At 39.9% G+C, this 24,394-nt stretch overlaps 1 protein-coding gene across 1 annotated transcript in view; it reads left to right on the top strand.

Annotated features, from left to right (window-relative positions):
• Nucleotides 1–3,050: 3,050 nt before the first annotated feature.
• NFATC3 (nuclear factor of activated T cells 3) overlaps nucleotides 3,051–24,394 on the top strand; it is a gene marked incomplete at its 3' end in the record, with an annotated part of 53,717 nt that continues 32,373 nt past the window's right edge. The window contains 2 exon segments of the mRNA XM_082290160.1: nucleotides 3,051–3,290; nucleotides 18,691–19,822. Coding sequence (XP_082146286.1) covers nucleotides 3,191–3,290; nucleotides 18,691–19,822 — 1,232 coding nt within the window. The 5' untranslated portion in view covers nucleotides 3,051–3,190.

Below are 24,394 nucleotides of genomic sequence, written 5' to 3' on the forward strand. Positions count from 1 at the left end.
AGTCTAATATAGCTGCTTTGAAAAGCAAAAGATTACCCAAAAGTTTTTAGACAAAAATTAGCTGTTAAAAGTCATTTTACTGTATAGTGTATATTACTGACTCATTCGTCGTAGAGCTGTTTTCATTCAAGAATGTATAAGGGTTTTTCTTAACCACAGTTAATCCAATTACACATACTTTTCCAGCTTGCCTTGCTACGTGACCTTGGATTTAGAGATAAAAAGAGGCTACAGGCCAACTGGGTGTGAGCTTCTTATAAAGGTTTGGGCTTCCTTCAGGAGAGGGAATTGTCTACCCTAACATGAGCGTGAATCTTTGGTTTAAGTGTTGTAGGAACAGCAGCTGTAGTTGCTCGTGTATTTACAGTAAAGTAATAGCTAGTGGTGTGTGGGAAGTGACAATGTCAAGGACAGTGCTTTACAAGATAAGTAAAAAACATATGGCTGCTTTTGCACTAGAAGCAACTTCCCATTTTGGGCAAACTTCTGGTGTCCCAAGTTCTGCAAACTATTTTTTAATATAATGCATTCTGTTTCCACTAGAATGGCAATGTCACAAAGTAGCTTTTCATTTAGGCTTGCCTTCTTCCACACAGATTACTGAGCTTCCTCAGCAGTGCACAGAGAGAGAGAATTCATTGCACTCTTTTAAGAGCCTCTGGGTTGAGGATTATTCACTGTAGCTAATTCCTCTTCACGTGAGCCTTTTTTTTTCACTTTCATTCACAGGCTCCAGTGAGAACAGCCAGGTACAAATGCATGCCTGGGATTAAGACATGCCTGTTTGGATCTGTCTGAACAGCAACAAACATGGAAAGATACTGCGCATAGAAACAATTAGAGTTATTTTAGAATCAAACAATATTAATCTCCAGATGGCCGTAGAGTCACAACACACTAACTAGTTCAGCTGATTTTGCAACTGAGTAATGAAACCTTAGAGATAGCAATGATATTTCTGGTTAGCATGAGTTTCACATTCCATAGCAAATTATACTCTGAGTATTACATAACTGTCTATAAGCAAACTTATCTATTTGTGAGTAGTAGTTTAAATTCCATCAATGCTCAAGTTTCAGCACAAACCTAAAATCTTCCTAGATCATATGTATTAAGGGTTAATATTTTACTAATTCCACAGCACACAGTGACTTTCATTAAGTTAGAACCATAGAATAGAATCACAGAATCATTTAGGTGGGAAAAGACCTCCAAGATGATCGAATCCAACCTTTGACCGATCACCACCTTGTCAACCAGAGTGCTGAGCGCCATGTCCAGTCATTCCTTGGATACATCCAGGGATGGTGACTCCACCATCTCCCTGGGCAGCTCATTACAATGCCTGACAACCCTTTCCATGAAGAAATTCTTCCTGATGTCCAGCCTGAACCTCTCCTGACGTAGCTGAAGACCATGTCCTCTTTTCCTGTCGCTGATTGCCTGCGAGAAGAGGCCAACCCCCACCTGGCTACACCCTCCTGTCAGGAAGTTGTAGACAGTGATAAGGTCTCCCCTGAGCCTCCTCCAGACTAAACACCCCCAGATCCCTCAGCCACTCTTCACAGGACTTGTGCTCCAGACCCTTCACCAGTTCTGTTGCCATTCTCTGGACATGCTCCAGCCCCTCGATGTCTTTCTCGAAGTGAGGGACCCAGAACTGGACACAGAACTCAAGTACTCATATTAAGCTCCCCTTAAGTTGCTCTATGATTTCTTAGACTGCAAATTCCAGACACATCAGGACACTTACCATTTCTATACTGCCATGTCCTGCAGGGAACAGATGCTCCTGCTGCAAGAATAGCTTAAATTCTACATTTTGTTTTGACCTTCTTTTTGTCTTTCCACCTTAGTGGAAGGCAAAATGATAGATTATGGTATGTTGTCATGCAAGCAGAGTATCCTGAAGCTTCTGTGCTCTTCCTACTGCTGGGCTCCCTTCATTGATGGCATACATTGCTAAGGAATATTTTAATTAGTTTCCTTATGATTAAAACTTTTAGATGCAGATCTCACAAAATGCAAGACTATGAAGACACTATTCCATCCTTTAAAATTCTTTTTGGGATTGGTTTCGAAGGCGAATCCCCCACAGTTCTACGGCCTTGGTGCAGCAGTTGTGGTGACCAGAAAGTGAAGTGCATGAGGAAGTGCCACAGTGCAAGCAGGGTGGCTGGGCACTGGAACAGGCTCTCGAAGGAAGTGGTCACAGCACCAAACCTGCCAGACTTCAAGGAGTGTTTGGACAAGGCTCTCAGGCACATGGTGGGATTCTTGGGGTGTCCTGTGCAGGCCCAGGAGTTTGGGGATCCTTCTGGGTCACTTCCAACTCAATATTCTGTGGTTCTGTTTGCTTGATTGCCACTGAGCCAGAAGGCAAGTAGCAAACAGCTTCGAGTCCTGGAGCCAGCATTTGTTACCCAAGCGACATTCCTCAGCTTACGCCATCCTACCTAATTACTCGAGTCATTAATTGGTGCCAAGAGCACCACCTATTCACATGCGGTGTTTTAGAATGTAACACTCCGCACGCCGCAAGGGATTTCTGCTCCTTTGGTCTCACGTGGGGCCGTCTGCGCTTTGCAGGAGGGTTCACACAGCGGGAGCGGGAGCGGGAGCGGGAGCGGGAGCGGGAGCGGGAGCGGGGCCGGGGCCGCTCGCGGCGGTGGGGCCGACACGTGGCACCGCGCCCCGCGCGCGGCCCCGCCCCCCGCTCGCCGCTGGCCACGTCCGATTGGGCGCCGACCGCCGACTACAACTCCCGGCAGGCCCCGCGGCGCGGGGGGCGGGGCGAGGCGGCTTTCCCTGCAGTCCCTCGGCGGCACGCGGCCGTTACGGGGTGTTGTCGGTGCCGCGACGTCACCGCGGGAGGAACGGACGGACAGAGGGAGGGCGGTGGGAGGGGCCGGCGGGGCGGGCCGGGGCGGGGGGCGCTGCCCGGGGCGCGGCGCGGGGGCGGGTCCAGCCGCAGCCCGGAGTAGGCGCCCGCCCCACCCTGAGTGACAGAAGCGCCCGGGCACCGGAGCTCGCGCTGGGGCTGTAGCCGCCGCTCGCGCCGCCGCCTCCCCCTCTGGCCCCTCCGCCGCCCGGTGTTATGCGCCGGCCCTGAGGGGCGAGCGCAGCCCGGCAGGACCCGGCGCGGCCCTGAGGGGCAACGGGGTCTCGCTGCGCTTCGCCGGCCAAACCCATGACTACGGCAAACTGCGGCGCCACCGACGAGTTCGACTTCAGGCTGATCTTCGGCGAGGACGGGCAGCCCGGCCCCGGGCCGCCGCTGGGGCCCGCAGGTGCGCCCCGGGGCCGGGGGGGGGTCGGTCGTGTTGCTGTTTTCCTCCGAGCGAGGCGGGGAGGGCAGCGGGGGCTGCGCCGGCCCCGCCGCTGCGGGAGGCGGCAGCCCGGGGGGAGCGGCGCCGTCCATACGTCCCTCAGGCCGCGGCCGCTTCCCGGCGCCGCTCCCGGTCCTCCCGCGGGACGCAGGGGCTCAGGGGGCGATGGGCCGGGCCGGCCGGGCCTCTCCCTGCCGTAACAACTTTCTTTGGGAAAAGAAACCCAAGAATTCGCGTCGTGCGGGAGGAGCCGTCCCGGGCGCGGTAGCTCCGGCGGGGAAGAGGCCCCGGGTTGGATCTGGTGGCCTCACGCCCCCCGAGCCCGGGGAGCGCGGTGGGGCCGGTGAGGGACAGAGCATAGAGCAGCAAAGTGTTAACGGGGCTGGACCAGAGCAGTGTTCGGGCTCTTGCGATGAGAAGTTTCAACCGAAGTGTTCCCCGTATATAGAACATCCCAGTTACTCCAGTGTGTTCCTGCAGACTTTGTGTACGTGTGCATGGGCGAACACCGCGTGTCGAGATGTGATGGCCCTTTGGGTCCGTGTGTACAGATACACGCATACATCTCAGAGTCCTTCAATTTTACTTTGTTTTGTAGTATTGGAGCCTGGAAATCCTGTTTTAAAAAGTCGTATTTCTTTAAACTGCAGAAAACATAGTATTCCCTGAGAATTATGGTGTGAAGAATCAAGAAGGGCCAGCTGTGCCTTGTTTAGCTGTACCAGAGTTTGATGGCTGCGTGCTTTATTTTCTAACCTACTTGAAATAAGTATTAATTGGTAATGGGCTGTTTTATGTCTAAGTGTTAGATGATAAGATAGCTCTGAAACATTACTGTATCCAGGCTAAATGATGCAGCCATGTTGTTTCGTTCTCTGACTCGGTTGTCTGCCTAAGTTAATTAGAAAAAAAATTTGTTTGATACAGTCTGTGTGTGAAAACTCGAGATTAACTTCTTAGAAAATCCCTAACTTTCTTGATGCTCAGATTTAATTTGCAGATTCGTTTCAATAAGGGAAGATTTTCTTTGCCTATTTTCCATCTTAGTGGAATGGCAGATGGTGTGTTTTGTGAAGGGGACCTGAATTCTGCAAGCTAGATAAATGCATTACAGTACTGTATGAAAACAATGGAAAACATATTAACAAATGACAATAAAAATAATTATGACACCCCCATTTCTATTATTTTTACATAAAACTGAAACTATGTTCCTTTTGTTGATGATAGATGAGAATAAGAACACGTTGCTCAGAAAACTGGAAATACTAGTGTGGTATCAACTCACTGTTATGATATTTGTATTTGGGTAGCATTCCTTAACAAGCAGTTCAGATATTACTCTGAATACAGAGAATTTTCCATGCTTGATAAGTCAAAACTATTCTTATGTCAAATTTAAAATGTGATATTTGGACCATGAACTAATTTGTTTGCTGTAGCTTTCAGTAAGAAATCCTGCATCTGCATCTGAAACTCAAGTAATTTTACTGTTTTGTAGAGTTCTGGAGATGATCTCGCCTGCTGTGCACAGATGTGGCCTTCGGGGGGAAGGGTTAGAGTAGGTCTCTGTCTTCATGTATTCTGTTAAAAGTATTGCCAGGGCTCATCTGTTAATTCTGCCCATGTATTTTACACATGAAGAACTAGAATTCATATGAGAGGTCCCATATTGGAAATCTGTTTTGTCCCTTACCCCTCTTCTAAATATATATGAACAAAGAAAAAAGTTTTTAGAGATCCCTAAAGCATCTATTTCATAATCCCATATCACTTCCTTTGGTGGTGGTATCCGCTGTGCTGCAAAGTAAGCATAAGGGTATTTTTTTTCAAATGTATGCTAATAATAAAACAAGTAGGTCACAGGGAAAGTTGCTTAATTTGAAGTAAATAATACTAAAATTACTAAGTTTTCCATGATCGTGGAGAACACCTAAAAACACATTCTGATCCTTCATGCTTTATCTCTAGAAGTTTGAGAGTGGCATTCTGATGAAAAAGTGTCTGGTACTAAGTTCTTGTGCAAATAACATGGAAATATATGTTAATTCTGTGTCTTTTATGCTGAGACTACTCTAGTGTTGTGAGGATTTTATTCTTTTATATATGTGCACATGAAAGTATATACAGTTACATGTTTATATTTAACTGATTTATAATCAAAAGCAAGGAAAAGTGAGCTATTCTTTAATTTCCTTGAAATACTTTTAATATCTGAACTACTAAGGAAGTGCTAGTGCCAGGCAGTAGATTACCCTTTTTATAATATTAAAAGAACAGTAAGAATCAGCTGGGATCTTTAGTTATTACGTTTTTAGTTTTGTGCTAAGTGGCAGGACTTGAGACCCCTGTTCTACAGTAGTGTTTATTTGCTTGATCTGAAAGTTGTAGTTCCTGCTGCAGAAGAGAATGTATGAAAGATGGTGTGAAGATGATTTAAATTCCTAGTGTAATACTGCAATCTTTGCAGTATTCTTGGCTTGAAATTAAAGGGGTAGCCCTTTTCCTGTAGTTTTTGAGTGGAGATAAAAATATGCTCAGGTAATTGCTAAATTAAAGACTCTCAAAAGCTCTTCAGCTTTCAAGTGGACGTTAGGTACTGAGCACTGTCTGCAAAATCTTGCCTTCTGTTTCTGTGATTGTTCAGTGTTCTTGTCCCAAAGAACAAAGAAATTGTCACTTCGGTTTTTTAGTGTTAAGCACTAAAAGTGTTTAGTACCATTCTAGGTACTGGTGAGCTTCATCTTTTTATGACCAAGAAATTCAAGCCTGCAGTGCCCAAAGGTGATGCTACAGATCACTCTGAAGTGAACCAAATCTCTTTGGTGTGGTCTTTGTTGCAAAATTTTGGGTAGCTGCAGTAGCATCTGGTTGTATCGTGCCAGCTTATATCAGTTGCATTTGAAGTGTCTAAGTCAGCATGTGCATTACAGTTATGTTCAGGTCCTCTACAGGCTGCTAAAATAGATTGCCATGCAGCTGTCAGTGACCGTATTTGATGTGCCACCTGGTTTGGTCTTCTTGATGAAGAGAGTTTTGGGTTGTAATATGTGACACTTGAATAATTGAACTTAGCTTGAATGCTTTTGTAATGATGCCCCCATTCCCTTCACCACCACCAGTTTTGCAATACTATTCAGTATAATTTTGGGAAGTTTGTCTAGAATTTATTAAGCAATTAAACTGCATTGAGTTTTTCACACTGCTTGAGGACACGTTATGCTTTTTAAATGCCGAACTTCGCAAAATGGAAGCAAATATGAGTTGCTATGATATTTTCTTTAGCTGAAGTTTTATTTTAGTGGTTCATCTTCTCTTTTAAAGAATGAACTTTTACAAGGTAAAAGCTGTACTTGAAGTATATAATACTAAACTGGGAATTCAGGATCTTGTAAGGTTCTGTATCATGCAAAGCTATTACTTATTGGTGTGTGAAATCGGGACTAACTTAAAAATAGAAGCTGGAAACTGTTCTGTATTCAGAAAATGAATTATTTAATTACTTAGGAAATTCCGACATATGAGTTATTGATGCTGCTGTTTAGAATCCTGTCTAAAATGTTCCTGTTATTTCTGATTAAGTATTCTAAGAGCTCAAGAGGGGCTAATGTTTTGTTACCCAGTGAAACAGAGTAATATGTGAGTTTCACCCTAACTTCCACCTTTTGTTCTTGGGTTATGAAGTAGAGAAGGAGAAATTAGTATTGCCATGTAAGTAATCTTCCTTGGTTGATTTTGTTTATTTGCTTTCCCACAATACGAGTACTTTGAAAGAACTGATCAAACTACCCTCCTTGGTCTTCAGGATCATAGTATTTGTTTTATTTTCTTGGAAACCATGAAACAAGCTGAAAAGGGGTTCTTCATATTTCCTGTGACTTAACATCTGGTTAAGTAATACTGTTTAGTAATCTTGTTACAAATGAATCTTACAATCTCTCTTACTCTTCTCCTGAAGAGTTTGAAAAATATCCCAATTCTGTGATGTATTTAGTGACAGTTCAAAACATCTTTGTGAGCTGCAGCCTCATTCTGGATGGATGGACACTATGTGTGGATTTGACTCTTTCATTGATTTGATAACTTCTACTCCTGTTCTCCTTTGAGATTTTTTTTCCTTTAGCTGACTGCTGTTAGGTTATTGGTTTGTTACTGGATATCATGACTAGAATACATATTTTGCTATAGTGACTCTTAGAGTAATACCTGATCTTTTCTTTTGAAGGTTTTCATGTCTGACCTTTCTCGATGAGCATCCAGGAGCTGCTTGGGCTGCTCAGCAGTTGTCTCCTGCCCGCATACCAAGTGCTCTGAAGTGATGATGGGTGCTGAATTTTCCCTCAGCTAGGCAGAGTTCTCTTGTAGCAAAACTGGCACTATGTACGTGCTACATAGTTTCATTTAGATCTGTTGTAGAAGGCGTAAAGCCACTGATTTGTACTGAAACACCACCACAATACTAGTCTTTGTAGTTTTACCTTGATCATTAATATGTAAAGTACCCTTTTTCCCTTCCTAAATGTGTATTCATGACTGATATTGTTGTCAGGGGTTGTTGGTAGAGAGTAGAAAACAGCCAAAGCTGTTGATGGGAGTTTGCAATGTGGTTGAACTTTTTGTTCTTTTCCCCAAGATCGTGATTAAGGTAATTAATCTTAAGAAAGTCAAGTTGTGGTAGAAAAAGAGAGAGTAGTCTTATAATTAGATTGAGTGGAAAATTAAGGGCTGGATGCTGGCAGTAGCTGTGAACTTGAGGTGTGAGTTGACTGAGGATTGCTCTTGGAGAAGTTCGTTTTTGTCTTCACATAGAGCTGGTCCAGAACTGTTGCAAAGTTTGCTTTCCTTAGCTGAGTAAGAGGAACTTGAGACATCTTTTAGCAGGCTGTCTTGCACACCTGTATGGTTCACTTAAAGTTTTATTATTGTTTTAAATATTTTGATTCTGTTTAGATTTGGTCATGTATATAAATGGGTAGGAGAGAAAGTCTTTGCACAAGATGGTAACTGGTTAATATGCATGATTAGAGCCATCCGTATAAATACAGCTGTCTGTGTTGACCTGTTAACATTTGCTATACAAAAGTGTGCTCATGTGGCTTAAGAATATGATCAGTTGGTGCAACTTTAACAAAGGAATGAATGGATAAGTTACTTGAATCCACTTCTTTTTTTTCTGTCTTAAATATAAATGACACTTTCTAACAGACCTATTTGTTTATGTATTAGATAACTGAGTATTAAATGTATTGTGATAAACCACCACTTGCAGGAAATTGAGTTACTATCATTTTATTTTACAAGTTAGTGGATGCTGATATCTGCATGTAAAAGATTGACACACAGGGACACAATACAAATCAGTCATATAGTCTGTGGTTATATAATCTGCTGATAGGGGGGAGGAGGGAAAACCAAACAGCTGCATCTGACCAAAAACAGAGGGTCTTGTGATTTCAAGATAACTTAGAGGAACACTGAGGAAGAGACAAAGGAAAATGGAGTCAAGAATTGCCTGGCAATTAAGAGTTTAAGATGGTAATCCTGGCAAGCTTACATGTTTGAATATGTTGTGATTTTTTTACAGTATTCTGGATAAATGAAATCTTGCCTATTTGAATGAAGCTTGACCAGGATGAGACCATTCTGGGAAAATGCCAAAATCTTTTGTGTGGTGTTGCGAAGCAGTTGTAGTTGCAGCAAATCTAATTTAGTAACTTTTCTGTTTTGGCAGTATGGTTCTTTGATCACTACATAGTGCATTGAGAGTCACTAGGTAGTGAGTCACTATGTAATGCAGGGATTTGAAAAAGGTCCCTGGTTTGACAAAATGTCACTTATTTTGTTCATGAATTCGTAGTTGCACGTCATTCTCTGTCCCCTTCCCTCCCATTTGAATTGTGGGCAGAGTGTAAATGGAAACAAATCCTGAGATTTGGGATATGGGAGATGGTTAGGATGCAAAAGCATTTGGGCTAGTGCTTTGTCTTACATATTTCTGAAAATTAGAAATAAGCTCTTTCTTTCTCCAAAGTAAAAAGTAGCCCTCTACTTAAAACATGACGGTCCCATTCCTTTGGTCTGTATTGTCCAGCTGGAAGCAGTTTGTCATATCCCACCTGAAGTGTAGGCAGCTCATTAATGTTGCTGTGAATGAGAGGGAATAAATTCAAGTAGATGGGGCCTGGGTCAATAGTAAGCAGCAGTTTGGCTGTTCACAGCAATAACGTAAATATGGGAGTTGTTGCCTCAAGCTGCCCTAGTGGGCCAGAGAAGTACGTGGAGCAGACTTGGCAGTGAGCCCAGCCAGTAAAACAACATCCAAGTCCTTGCATTTGTCCAGGCATGCCATGTGGGGTTCGAATGACAGTGGAATTTAAGATGAGTGAAATGATCAGTAAGGCTAAGTAAAACTGCAATGCAGGAGCAAGCTTATTAACAAGCCAGCATTCTCTTCTACCTTTAGTATACCCATCTGTAAGGATTCTGGTGAAATACTGGCAAAAGAGAACATAAAAAAATGGTAGAACTGTTCAAAGTCATTCAGGGAAGATGAATTTGAATCTGAAGCACTGCAGGTCTGGTGGAAGGAGAGAAGAATGAACTTCCTGGGGATCTGACTACAAACCCATGATCTTTCACCAGTAAATTCATGAAAATAGAACTCTGTGTGTGGTTCAAGTTAGTGTTGTGTGGTGATTTTGGTGGGTTTTTTTTAAAGCAGAAGCAAAAACTTAATTTGAGGTTGCATGAAAGATGTTTGTAGGTAAAAACATCAGCAGTACTTACTGCTAATTTATTAATGCCAGAAATGTAGAATCATATTATTCATATTAATATTTAGATTTATAGGAATTGCATGCTTAAAAATGCCTTCTCACGCTGCACTTTGAAGATTAGTAACTCAAGTAACTCTAAAAATGAGAAATATTTTTAATACAGAAAAAATTCTTGAATGGAGTTAAATATTTCTATTGTTTTGGGGGTTTTTTTTAGCAGGTTGGTGCAGAGGGTTAATGAGAGTCTTAATGTTTTAGTGGCTGCTAACATTTTTTTTTGGAAACAAATGCTGTGAGAAATGTTTTTATAATCCTGGATTTTAATTTTTTTAATGGTTTTGGAAAAAATGGAAAGATGATTTTAACATACTTTTAGAGAAGCAGTATTTGTTCTGCGCTAGAGAGGGAATGGAATTATGACTGATTGTGATTGGGCTCGGGCAGAAACTGTTACCTTGTAACAAAAGTTGTTTTACAGAGTAGCCCTCTGTATCTTCATAGCCAAAATGAAAGTGTGACAGAATGACAAACTGCTAATCCAGTCATGTTGCATTTATTAACTGTTAGTGACAATGATTCATTGCTTTGATGGCTGCATAATGGCCTGTAATAATATCCACGGTGATGTATAGCTACTCATGTGTATCTTTAGATGCTTTAGAAGTTGTTCCCTAAGACAAGGACACAAAGGAGATGAGGCGATTCAGTAACTCTGATTACAAAAGGCTCTAACAGAGTCATTTGAAATAACTGTACTCAAACAACAAGGCCGCAAGGAAATACATGGTTTAAGCCAAAGAACTACTGAGAAAATCTGTCAACGTTTTGTATTTTGCATAGCTTCCTTAAATTGCCTAAGAGTCTCTGTATTTCATCAGTGTAATTTATCAAGTTGCCAAGCTTTTTGTTTTGAGGGCAGGAGGTTAGGCTGATGTACAGTATGTGGTGATACCTCCACTCCTGCTGGAATAAACATAAACTGTTTAGGACTCTGGGAAGAGATGCAAAGTTATACATGGCACAGTCATGAGGCATGCTAATATCATCTATGTATTTTGGGGCATCATTCTGAACCTTGCTGAAAAAAATTGTATTCGTGCTCAGCTTCAGCCTCCTCTTTTTCATTTGGCTGATTGCTGTTTCTGCCTTTTACTGTATCAGTCTAGCAGAGTGAATTCAAGGTGTTTCTGATGCTACGTTCATGTGAGCAGATGGGAAAACAAGGCAGTTTCAGATTATCATTCTGGCTCATTACAGTTCTTTGATGTACACAGCCTTTGAGTTTGATGCAGCTGAAGTCCACATTTAAGCTGTATTATAAAATATTGGTGAAAAGCTGTAATAATTAATGGCTTGAAATACTGAGTTATCTATATGGTAGGATTGCCTGCTGTGGAATGGTTTGCCCCTCTGTCACGCAGGCCAGCTGCAGAAGTACAGTGTAATTTGGCCGAGGTGTGAAGAGTTCCCAAACAAGTTTGTTCAGATATTATCGATACCAGTTCTCAGTCTCTGTGTTGTGCTCTGTTTGATAACCAGAAAGGGGATGCCTCCATTTCAGTCTCCCCTCCACTGTGTAACTGCTCCCCACTCAGACATCTTGCCTTGGTTTACTGCTTTCCTTTTCTACCAGTTTTCACAAAGACCCTAGTCTGTGTCACCATACTCTCCTGTAAACTAAAATACACATTGTCTTGCACACTCCTGTCTGTTTTCTTTGATATGGCCCTACTTACACCTTCTGATCTTGGAATCTTGGCTTCTGCTCAGTGCTTGCTTCAGGAGTGGAGCAGTAAACTGGCAGTGTCTCTGTATAGGGCATCAGATTGCTGTGAGCAGGGTTGTTGTATTAGAAGTCAGTTGGTGATTAAGGCATCCATATAGGAGTTGAGTTAGGTGAGGACTTCAGGTCATTCTGTTTGAATAACTGGTGAGCCTTTTGATGGAGTCTGTTGGTTTTGTCCCCACAAAGGAAGAGCTGTGCTTGGTAAATTGGCCCACAATACCAAGAATCTAGGCAAACCTGGCCTGCTGGCAACTACAGCGCATGATTAATTCCCTTGTTCCCTTCGCTCAGTATTTGCCTAGTCTTCTCACTTACCTTTATGCTCAGTCTACTTCCAGTGGGCCAGGCTCAGCACCCCACTTTGGGAGTGATCAGACTTCTGTCAGGTCCCATGCCTACACATCTAAAATGCTCTGGGATTGCAGGGCTGCAGTCCTTTTGCAGACTCTCTCAGCTGATCCTATAAAATAGGATCATTCATCTTCAGAACAGCAGTGTCAAAAGGCTGCTCATACTGTGTGATAGTACCTGCTGCGCTGATGTATTGTGCTGTTTCCGGAAGGCTGTACACTAATATCTCTGAACTGCTGGGTCATGTTAAGCTGACTTGTGATCTGACAGTGACTGACAAATGAGGCTTCCTCAAACTGGAGGGCAGCAGCTTCTGTTTTGTCTACAAGGTTATTATGCAGTGAAATACCATGTCTTCTTCAATGATATAGCCACAGATTAAAAAAAGGAACCAAAGAGGAGCCCACAGAACTTGGAGGTTTTTAAATCTAGTAGATTTTTTTTTTTTAACCTGTTGTGAGTATTAATGAATAATCCTTAAATACTGAACCAAAAGCTTTAGAAAATTATCGTTTAAAGACATGCTTCATAATCAACCAGAAATAGCAGGAGAGCTGGAGAAGGCACAGGTATAAACACTGCTTAGCTCTTCCGGTTGCTATTTTCTGTTTTGTAACTGAACTCAGAATGACTAATTTTTGTTGAATCTTACAGTTACAAGTTGAATTCTTTACCTGCTTTGTACATAACTTTTTATCAATGTATCTCAAAGCTGTTCTTTCCCTATTTTAAACTTAATTTCATTACTTCAGTGTGAAGGTGGAGGTACACTAGGACAACAGTTCTAGTTTAAATATGTACCAGGCTGTGGCCTAAGGGTTTATTTAGTTGCATGTTACATTATTTGATAGTGAGCGCTAGCAAACACCTGCAGTTCCTGTTGCTTGTTTCCCCCATGTCCTAAAGCTTGCCATTCTGTCAGTTGTGTATATACAGGTGTTAGTGCACTGTAAATATGATTGCCAAAATCATCTGTGTTAGAAGAACCTCTCTTCTCATTTCCCCTCCCCCTTTGTGTGTGAAGGTGTGTGGGAGGGTGGTTGCTGCTGAAAAAACTTGGTGTAGTTACACCCCAAGAGCCAGTATGTTCTTATTTTAGTCAGTGTCAGTTGTAAACATTTGATATACTGGATTATTCTCTTGCTTAAACTGCTTAAACTAGTGCATCTTCTTTATTCTTTTGTATTTCTAGCAAGGATAATGAATTCTTATCCAGACTAGAATTTGGAAAAGACTCATTGATGAGCTCTCCCTGTTGATATTATTTTTCTTCTACATTTCCAGTATTCTTGCTTAACAAAAGAAAATGAGTGAAATTGTGACTGGCACAACAGAACTGCCTCTGGCATGCATGATTGACAAAAGTAAAATTTATTTTTATCCTTTTTTGCATAATCTGATATGACCATGAAACAGAGCACAAAACCATCGAAGAGAGTGAACTGCTTCATAAAATGAGTTGTCATAAATCTTCCCTTTCTAAAAACTTAAACTTGCCTGCAATACTGCTTCACGTATTGCTAAGTCTGGTCTAGAAGGATGTGTTTCCCCCTACTCCACCCTGCTACCTTAATTTTTTTCACAATTTAGTCTTTTTTGGTACCATATTTGGCTTACTAGTCAGTTGTACTCCTTATAAATTAATACACTGCTGTGTTTCAGTTTTGGGTTGTGGGGTTTTTAAAGTTGGTGTTTAAGCTTGTAGGAAGTGTTTCTGGAGAACTGATAGCTTGTAATGGAAAACTGAAGTTAAACATCCACTTATAAAGTTTTAGTGTGGTAGTGTACCAAGAACAACTCTGATCAGTCATGTTTTTAAGTGCACAAAAGGAAAACTATGATTATTGGCTATTTTGTGTTCCCTGTGAAGATTAAGAGTCCTCTTTCATCCCAAGAAATACATGAACTGCTGCAAACCTGCAGAATAATGAAATAAAAAAACAGCCACATATGCTTTTTGTCCTTATTTACAAATATTTTTGTAACTATTGTGTTCAGAAAGAGGTAATGGTAACTGTCATGACAGGACTGGAAAACAGAAAAGTTGGCCATTCTTTTTAAAGCTTGTGAGACAGACTTGCCTGAGAACACATATGTCTGTGTCAATGTTCAGGTCTTTCCTCATGCTATTTAAAGGACTTGATTACTTGAACCTGTTTTCACAGTAGTATTTTTGTAAGACCTAGGTCATGTTGCACTTTCTTCATACCTTACAGCAACTCCTATTGTCTGAAAATGATTGTTTATGGGCTTATAAACTTGGAATAATAAAATAGTTTGGATAATTCTGGCACAGGGCTTGTGTTCAGACATTTGATAGTAATTGACCTTCCTTCTCTGGAGAAATCTGGCTGAGTGCACAGCTGCACACGTGCATGTGCCAATACATCATTGAGGAGTGAACAACTGGTGGGCAAGCATTGCTAGTCCTAAATATGCACTCTGATACACCAAGTAGCAAGCAAAATGTACTTTTGAAGCAGTTGTTCTGGATATTATTTAATTATATTCCCCCGTTAGACAGCTTATGTTGAAGTGTAGTTAGCAGCTTAGTAAGGGATGAGCCAGCGTTGTTTTAATACTGAACAGGAGCTTCTGTATACGTCTGTTTCCAGACAGTAGCAAATGTACATTCAAAATGAGCAATCTTCTGGTTCTCATTGACAATGGATGACACAGTTGCCTGATGTAAGGTTACAATGAAAGTCTGCAGCTTTGTTTAGCTTATACACTGTGAATATAGAGCATCTGCTCATTTTTGTGATCCCTCAGTAGTGAACCTGATCTCAGCAGGGTGGGGAAGAAGGCTTCAGTAAGTTTCTAAAGACTCATGGCTTCTCTGTGCATGGTAGCGTTAAAAGACTTAGTAAGTAAAAACAAAATTGAATTTCTTTCTATGCCATTTATCCAGAAGATCTCCTTTGATCGTAAAACAAAATTTGTTTGCCGTGGTTTGTTCTGAGCAAACAGTGACTTGTTTTGTTTCTTTGTCTCCTTTAAAATGCTTATTGGAACAAATAAACTATTAATACTACTTCTAAAACTGAAGTTGAACTTACTGGCCCGTAATTCTCCAGTATTTTTTAACCTTTTATTTCGTCCAGTTTTCTTTACTCTGTATTGCCGTTATCTGTTACCAGTTTATTCTGTTGTCCTTCCTAATGCAAAAGGATTTAGCACACCTGCCTTTTCAGTGTCCTGATGGGCTTTTGATGTGAATGGCACTACTTCTCGTGGTCCTTGTATTTTGCTGTGTCTGTCCTATCTAACATCTTGCCCCTGTGTGCTTGCGGTAGTTTGTGTGCTCTACCTTCTTTATCTGCCCTGGTTTCTGTTCTTGAGTGCTTTCTTATATTTTATGGTCAGTGATGGCCTCGTGACTTGGCCAACTTTACTTCTTTATTGTCTTTCCTCCCCCAATAGGATTGTTTGGATGTAATAGCTCTCCTATTAAGTAACCAGATTTCCATAACTCAATTTTTTTCCCTTGGGCTTCTCCATAACTCTTTTTTGCCTTACACTTGCCTATTGTGAGACTTCCCTTTGTTTACCCTCTGCTTCTTGAAGCCCTGTGTTGGATTTATTTTGTGCTATTCTCACTATTTCTCTTGTAAGGGTTATCACCTAAGTTTTTTTCATTCTTTCTCTTTCCCCCCAAGTTGTATTTGTGTTTGTATGTTTACTATTCTTTAAGGTAAGTTAGAGGGCTCTTCAAGATTGGATTCTCTGCAGTCTTTAATAGGACAAAAAATATTACTGGTAAATAATCCAGTAGCATTAATGACATGATTTGTAAAGGTCTTAGTGTTGTCCTTTCTTATGTGCAACTAACAGGTTATTTTAACACATGAACTATAAAGGGGAGGATTTGTGTGTGCAGACTGAAATAAATCTACATGTTTATCAATTGTGTCTGAAAATGGTTTGGGTGATTTAGACTTCAAACCATATTGTGTTCACATTGTTAGGTGTGCTTTTGGGATTGGATATTCATTAGCTTTCTAGCTTCCTGTTTTTTGTGTGTGTGCATGTGCGGCTGGGGAGGGGTAACAGGAGAGCACAGTGCCAAATTCAGGAGAGATTGTTTGTCAGGAGAAGGACCAAAGAAGCCTGAGTCAAAAAAGTGCTGTCTCCTGTCTGCTCCATCTCTTCTCCAGTTCTTCCCAGCTGCTGTTGGTAATTCTGTGCAGTCTGATCTCTCCACCTCAGCCATGTGAAAGTTAAATTTTGAATATATGTCTGCTTTTTGTAAATCCCTGTGACACCGAAAGTAGAGAAGTTGTCTTAAATATTTTAAGATTTCTTGATTATTCGTGCAAGAAAAATAGGTCTCTTTGCAGTGGTGAGACTTTCAGTGCAAACAGTGTGCTGCTACTGTTCCTAAAACCATTAGTGACAGTAAATGGTTACACACAGAGCTTGAAGACTTCCAACTGCTGTTTTTCTAAAACAATTTTATTGTTATTTCAAAAATTCTGTAGCTGTAACTGTTTTGTTTCTAAGTTTTGATAAGCTGGATAGTAGCCTTTATTAGGATTGCCTTTTTCTTCCCTTGATCTTTGCTTTTATTAATACTGAGTTAGGAAACGGACAACAGTGATCTTGCACATTAATACACTAATAGATGTGGAAAACTTATAACCAGCTGCTGTCTGCATTTCATGTTTTGTGATGGAAAAGAGCAAAAAGAAAGACTCTGAATTAATGTTTTAAAAGATGTTTGTTACCCTAGTGAAAGGACAGGGAAATGTGGTTTTGGTAGTGAGGGTGTTAGTTGTTTGTGATACATGCAATAGGCCTTCCTGAGAATCCTGATCCTTTCGGTGTGTGCATATTTAGAAATAAACCTGTACTGATTTTTTGTGCTCTTAACACATATAATTGTAGTTAATGATATATAATATGGATAACCATAATATATATAAAAATCACACAGTGTTTATAATATTACTAGGTACTCCTTAAATGCAGTTTGCCTCCTTTAATAGATTTCTTATAGAGTTGTTCCTTGCCCATGAACTGTCAGCTTTTTCTTTTTTGTTTTTTGTTTTTTTTTTTTTTTTTAACGAAGTCTGAGGAAAGTAGTCCATTCCTTGGTAACAATGTGCTTTCTCTTCATTTGGAAATGCTTCCCTGTCTGTGAGGAGCTGGTGTTTTGTTTTGTTTCTGTTTTAGTTAATATTAACCTGATTGGTATTAGTGAAACTGATAGTAGTCTGACTTCATTAACAAACTAATTTTTTTCATCATGGAAAGGTCTAAAATACATAGCTTCCTGTCTGGATATTTTAACTGATTGTGAGAGAGACTCCATTTATTTTAAAACTAGTATTAATAGTCTGCTGATAGTCAGGATAAAAATAATTTTAAAAAAAGACCTAATACCAAGAGATGCAGTTAATGTCGTCTAGCCTGGATTTATGGAAAATTAAAGAGTGAAGACCCCATTTACAAGTGGAAAGAAACAAGAGTGGAATCACAGTGGCTACAAAATACAAAAAAAAAGTTGGTTTCTACTTTCGTTTCAGACAAATGTCTCATATTGGCAGTTAATTCAATATTGAGAAGTGGGGCAAGAAAATCTGCTTCAGTTCTGTAAGACAAAGTTGCTGATTTTGTTAACAGGACTTGTACTCCTTCTCAGTTTGTTTTTCTTTGGAATATTTCCTGTGTTTTGGATAAGTTAGTGAGATCTGAGAATATTTTGTTTTGCCTTATTTTGCTGAACAACTTGTGCTCAAACTTCACGCGACTACACTGAAAAATGCTATTTAGCATAGGCAATTGAGAGTTTTCTAAGCTACAAAAAATATATCTTAGGAATATGATTCTTCATAGTATCTTTTATAATATTCATTGTTAGGGCTCTTTTGGTTGAATGTTTTTATAAGTTCATGATCTTCATTCAAGTTTGAGTCACTGTAAAATGTGCTTTCTATTGTTGAAGTAGATAAGTATTATGTATGTGATGTTCTGGTGCTTGTAAGTATTGACTGGGCTTGCAGAAAGTACCTTAGCCTTATTTGTGTCAAAAAGATGAATTTTTAATGATTTTTGATTAAAAATGTTTAATTATTAAAGTGGAATACAGTTATGAAAGATGAAGTTGGAACTGAGCGTTCAGGCTTAGATCCTTTCAGGATTTCAACCCATTTTTCTGTTTATATATTTTCAATGACTGAAGAAGATGTGTATAAACTGTGAAATCTGCTTGAGAACAGGATTTATGGTAGAAAACCATACTGTAGTCATATTTCTCTGTAAAATTGACTGGGGAAAATTTAAAATTAAGAATTAGCTTTATTTTGTGTAACTAGAGTAGTGGGAAATGTCTAGGATGTTGATAACAGCCCATATCTGGGAAGCAAAGGATTTTGTTTATGGCATTTTTCCAAGTGTTGCATTCTGACTCTTACTACTTTTTTTTCTTTTTAAATTTTGTTTTCAGATCTTGAGTCAGATGACTGTGCGTCCATATATATCTTTAATGTAGACCAGCCATCATCCTCTGTCAATCAGCCAATTTGTATTCCTCGCCATGGACTGCAGTCTCACTCCTCTCCTCTGACACCTCCTACAAGACTTCAGAGTCACAAGAACTATGAAGGCACTTGCGAGGTACCAGAATCCAAGTACAGTCCACTAGGTGGACCCAAGCCCTTCGAGTGCCCCAGCATTCAAATCACATCGATTTCACCCAACTGTCACCAGGGGATTGAGGCCAGTGAAGATGAATTACACACAAATGGCACAGAAAATGAGTATATGGAAAGGCCTTCCCGGGACCATCTCTATCTTCCTCTTGAGCCATCGTATAGGGAATCATCCCTTAGTCCGAGCCCTGCCAGCAGCATTTCATCCAGGAGCTGGTTTTCAGATGCTTCCTCTTGTGAATCCATTTCCCATGTTTATGATGACGTAGACTCAGAGCTAAATGAAGCAGCTGCTCGATTTACCCTTGGCTCTCCTTTGGCATCACCTGGTGGTTCTCCGAGGGGTCCCAGTGATGAAACGTGGCAGCAGCCTTATGGATTTGGGCATGCCTTGTCACCTAGACAGTCCCCCTGCCATTCTCCTAGAACTAGTATTACAGATGAAAATTGGCTAAGCCCTAGACCAACATCAAGGCCCTCATCAAGACCTACATCCCCCTGTGGGAAACGACGACACTCTAGTGCTGAGATTTGCTATGCTGGTTCTCTCTCTCCTCACCATTCTCCAACTCCATCACCTGGCCATTCTCCCAGAGGAAGTGTAACAGAAGACACATGGCTAAACACTTCCATTCATAATGTACAAGGCCTTAATTCTGGCCTTTCACCCTTTCAGTGTTGTACAGAGACTGATATTCCTCTAAAAACCAGAAAGACCTCAGAGGATCAGACTGCCACTTTATCTGGAAAAATAGATATCTGTCCTGAAGAGCAAGGTAACTTGTCATCATCCCTTGAAACTGCGGTAGATGATTGCTCTGGATCTCAGCACACCTTGAAAAAAGACTTGCCCGGAGACCAATTTCTTTCTGTTCCTTCGCACTTTACTTGGAACAAACCGAAGCCTGGTCACACTCCTATATTCCGGTAAGTGATTGGAAAGTACTTCCCTCCTTTTTTTTCCCCTCCTGTGCATCTTAAATAGACATATAAATGTCCTTGTATTTCAATGATGCATTAAGACTTCTTAAAGAAAACTTATTGAAGGCAGGTAGATGTTATAATTAGGAAAAAACAAGTTGAGATACCAAATACCTACCATCTTTTAAAATACAGTAGATGCACTGTAAATAGAATAAAGAGAAAAATTTGTATGCTATGCTGAAACTCATCCAGAAGGAATGGATGTTTGGGCTGTAGTTCTAAGATATTTCCACTATCCATGATAGAATTAAATAGGTCTTTTCCTTCTGCAGTCCTGTCATGTGCTAGCAGTATGATTTGTGGAGACTCAGAAGAGGGAACTGGTTCAACTGGGGGGAAAAGTCCCCCTCCTTTATAGTCTGTTTCTTTTTAGATGGATCAGTTCTGTGATCTTTCAAGTCATAGAGCTTGTATAATATTTCAGAAGTTGTCACTAAGCTTGGCTTGTTAACAGCTAAATATATTTAAGCAATACTTATTCAACCATTTCATTATTTTTTTACCTAATTGAATAACCACAGATTTTAATTTCTCTCTGCAGAATTTTACTGATTTTAGTAAATAGAAGTGATTTTTTTTCCTCCTTTAATGTTCTTCCACATAACTGTTTATGGATGTAAAATTTAACAGTAAAGACGTAAAGCTGCTGGCTGGAGAAATCTGTTCTACTAGGTCTGAAACTACTGTGTTAACAGATAAGTTAACTGTCTTCGAGTCTGGAGGTTTTTTTTAATTCCATTGCCATCTGTTACTAGAATCTTTTCATTTGAACAAAGACAATGATGACTGTTTAAACTTAATTGTGTATCTTGGAATTGTATTATGTTTATGAAGGATACTAAGCAGTCCTAACTTGGCATTTTTGTTAGCTTGCAGGCTAACATTGCTCATAAAAGGTGAGCACTACTGTAGGGTTAGAGGTCATGAGCATACAGGCATGGGGTGTCGATCAGTGGTTCTTCTGTGGGATGAACAAAGTAGTTTAAAACACAGACAGCTCATACCTGTTTCCTCTTGTACTGTGGAGAACTGAGTACAACTGAATAAAAAGCACATTTCATGTTTTCATTAAAAAGTAAAAACATTTTTTTAAATGTCAGACTTTTTTTAGAAGCTGGCACTGAAGAATTTCTGTAAATATAAGATGGGCAAACAGGCAGAAGATAATGAAGACTACACCTATACACAACTAAACTACATAAATCTATTAAGCTGAGTACATTTGCTGCCAAAAATGTTGGCTGACAATTGAATTAGTGGAAATGGCTGCACTGACAGCTGTATCCTCAGTGATATCTTCAATTACTTAGCAGTTGTAGCCTGTTCCATTGGGGGTATGGCAGTGTGCATCTTCAGTATGTAAAACATTCTATTCTGTCATACAATATTTTATAATTTTGATTCTTACAAACCAGGGTAGCCTTACATTTTATGAATAAAAATGAAATGCAATAAGATCCATTCTTTCTAAACAGTTGATGATGGTGACCAAAAGTGAGCATATTAGTTGTCATAAGGAATTATATAATTTCTATTTATGTATTCACATACATATTGTATGTATATACAATTATATTAATTGTAGTATAAATTACAAGATATAGTAAAAATAGTACACTTTCTAATGTCTTGATTGTATTGTCAAGCACAAAGTAGTGCATGAAGTAAACTGGAGTGCTGATTCCAAGCAGGTGACGTGCACACCCAGCTGCAATAACTGACCCCTGGTAGAAGGGGGGGTAATTTGCCTCGTGTATTCCGTAGTGTGAAATGTGTAGGTAGCATGTTCTGCTCTGAGTGCTCTCTAAAGTTTTGTAAATCTGTTATCTACTTTATCTGCCAAGCCCTGACCATGTTTTCCTTCGTTCTTCTGTTTTCAGTAAGTGTGCAGTGCTTAACAAAATCTAAAAATGTATAACATGCTTTTGAGCATGTTAGTAATATTTCACATGCCATCCAAACTGTTTTGTAGATGACAGCTTGTTATTTGGTCACAGAAACCCATAATCGGCCAGTCAGTGGCATATGAAAAATGTCTGTGTGTTATGTGCCCTGCGTCCCATTTCTGCTCCCTTGTGAAAGATAAGCATAGTCAAGGGACTGGGCAGGACCACTGCAACAATTCCTTCCTACGAGTGAAAGAACTGGGCAGCAGCTTCCACAGGGAATAGTGGAGGTGTCTGTTGATGATGTTACTCACCAGGTATGATGGCAGATTCAATTGGTCATTTTACAGAATAGTCAGCAATGAACTTGATAATTTTATTTATTACATAGTTACTCTTAGTACTATTTAAGATAGCTGTTTCTTTCACCCCCAGCCTCCCCACAGGTGATGGATAAAACATGGCTTTATCTGTGTCTCATGTTTTCTTTCCCTTCCCCTAAAAAGACCCTTTCTTTTTGGGATCCTAATGCAGTGATAGTAGATCCAACCACCCCATTTACATTTTACCCCAACATTCCACAGTTGCGCTGATTTTATGCCTTTCTTGTACACTTGCTGTTAGAGGTTGAGTTGTAAGATTTCCAGAAAGTGAAAAAAAATATATCAGGAAGTCTGTTTTACAATGCTTTTTTTACATGAACAAGGGTAATAAAAAGAGTCTAGAGATGACTTAGAAATCTCTACTGAGCAGGTGATAGAATACAATACCTTTGGTGAGGACTTCACTCTAAAAGTACAATTCATAAAAGATCAAGCAGCATTGCTGGTGCTTACCGTGGTTATGGGATTATGGAGTTGAGGACCATCACAGACATGGCCAGCACTGGTGTAGGTAACATGGGGCTATTTTTTAGAAGAGTGATCACTGATGATGCAATTGAAAATCATCAGAGTTCTGTTATTTTTGCTTTTAGGCTTGGTTTTTTGTTATCTTTTGCTTTAAACTTAAAATTTTAACACAGATGACTAGTGAAAGAGTAGACTTTAGGTTTGGTAAAGTGGATCTTGAGAATCTGTGTCTCAAGCAAAGAGGCATTTTGCAGGGTAGTAAACTTAATGAGTCATTCATTTTTTCTTTCTTTAGCCCCACAGTGTTTGATGGCAAGAAATGGTGCTTTTGTGTCTGGAAGATAACCAGGCAATATTCGTTAATGGTCAAAAATCTTGAAATAAAATGTGGTTTCTTTTATTTCCCTTGTGGAATTCATAGAGATTTGCACATTGATTTAAAAACTACTACATAAATTGGTGTTTGTGTCCAGACTGTTGTGTCATGAATTTAATCTATGCCACTGAGAAGTGATGGGATATCAACTAGTTTCTTTATTCCAGTGGTGGTGAACAAACAGGCTTTGACAGATGTATTTACAGCACAGGAATATTTTTATTGGTGGATATGTAATGGCAGCTTGAGAGTATTTTGCTGCTGAAAACCAGGATGGCTGACAATGTAATTTATTCATTCAGAAAAAAAATTAGTTGAAATAAAGTGGTAGATAGTGGAATACTTGGAAAAGTTGTTTCTCTTGTCTGAATCCTTCTCTTGGAAGTCTAAAGAATAGAGAGGAACAGAATTATGTCCTATTTTTACCATAACTATATTGGGACTTTGGTCTTAATTTCAGAAGTCCACTCACATTGAAAGATTTCTATAAACAAAGTTAGTCTGCTAAGTATTTATCACCTTATTCTGATAAATAGAAATAACACCAGCTATTCTACTAGCAAAACTTGAAAATGAAAATGTTTGCGAATTACTGTCTTTGAAGATAAGGACCCACTTAAGTGAGACAAGCAAAGGAACTTTGAACCTCTTAGGTTTTTAATGAGCGAGGCTATCACTGTAATGTTTACACACTGTTAATGAATTCAGAGAAATTCAGGTAGTGTTTGATACAGGACCTTTGTGCTATACCTGTTATTCATCTCTACACTTTGTTCTGGGATGATGGAACAGAGATTTCCATGTGGCAATACACTGTACCTGTATTCTGAAAGCATTATTAACTGTGGCTCTGCCAGGAACACAGTGGTGGTATTTTGAATGTAAACAGTATTAGTAAAGTCTATTGATAGGTCACTGTGGCAGCTGGAATGGCCCCAAACTTCTTAACTTCAGAATTTCTCCACCTGGGAGAATATTGCTTTGTTCTAGACAGTGAAGAGCAGCCGCAGCAGTATTTTGGCTCTACAAGAGTTCTTGAAAACCATAGTATTGGATCATAGTTATGATTTGAGATTCTCAGGGGGTTGCTGTGTTGCAACACTGACTTGTCACAGAATACGCCGTGGGTTCATCTCTGCAAAAAGTTGGGATGAGGAAAAAATGTGGAATAGCCATTGTGGTCAGTGAGCTTTTACCCTTTTGAAATGTTAGGAGGAGCTGTAAGTAGAAAACTGTTTTTGCTGCAACTAACAATTAATAAAAGCATCTCTCTAGAAGATCTGGGAATCTCAACCAATGAAGGAAACAACTTTCACAACTATCTGGAGATACTACAGGGTATCTTTGAAAGGTTATTACTAGATTTAGTGGCTACAAAGAGGCAGGAACATTTTCATACAGA

Source organism: Coloeus monedula (genome assembly GCF_965178545.1).
Source record: "Coloeus monedula genome assembly, chromosome: 13".
NCBI classification, from domain to species: domain Eukaryota; kingdom Metazoa; phylum Chordata; class Aves; order Passeriformes; family Corvidae; genus Coloeus; species Coloeus monedula.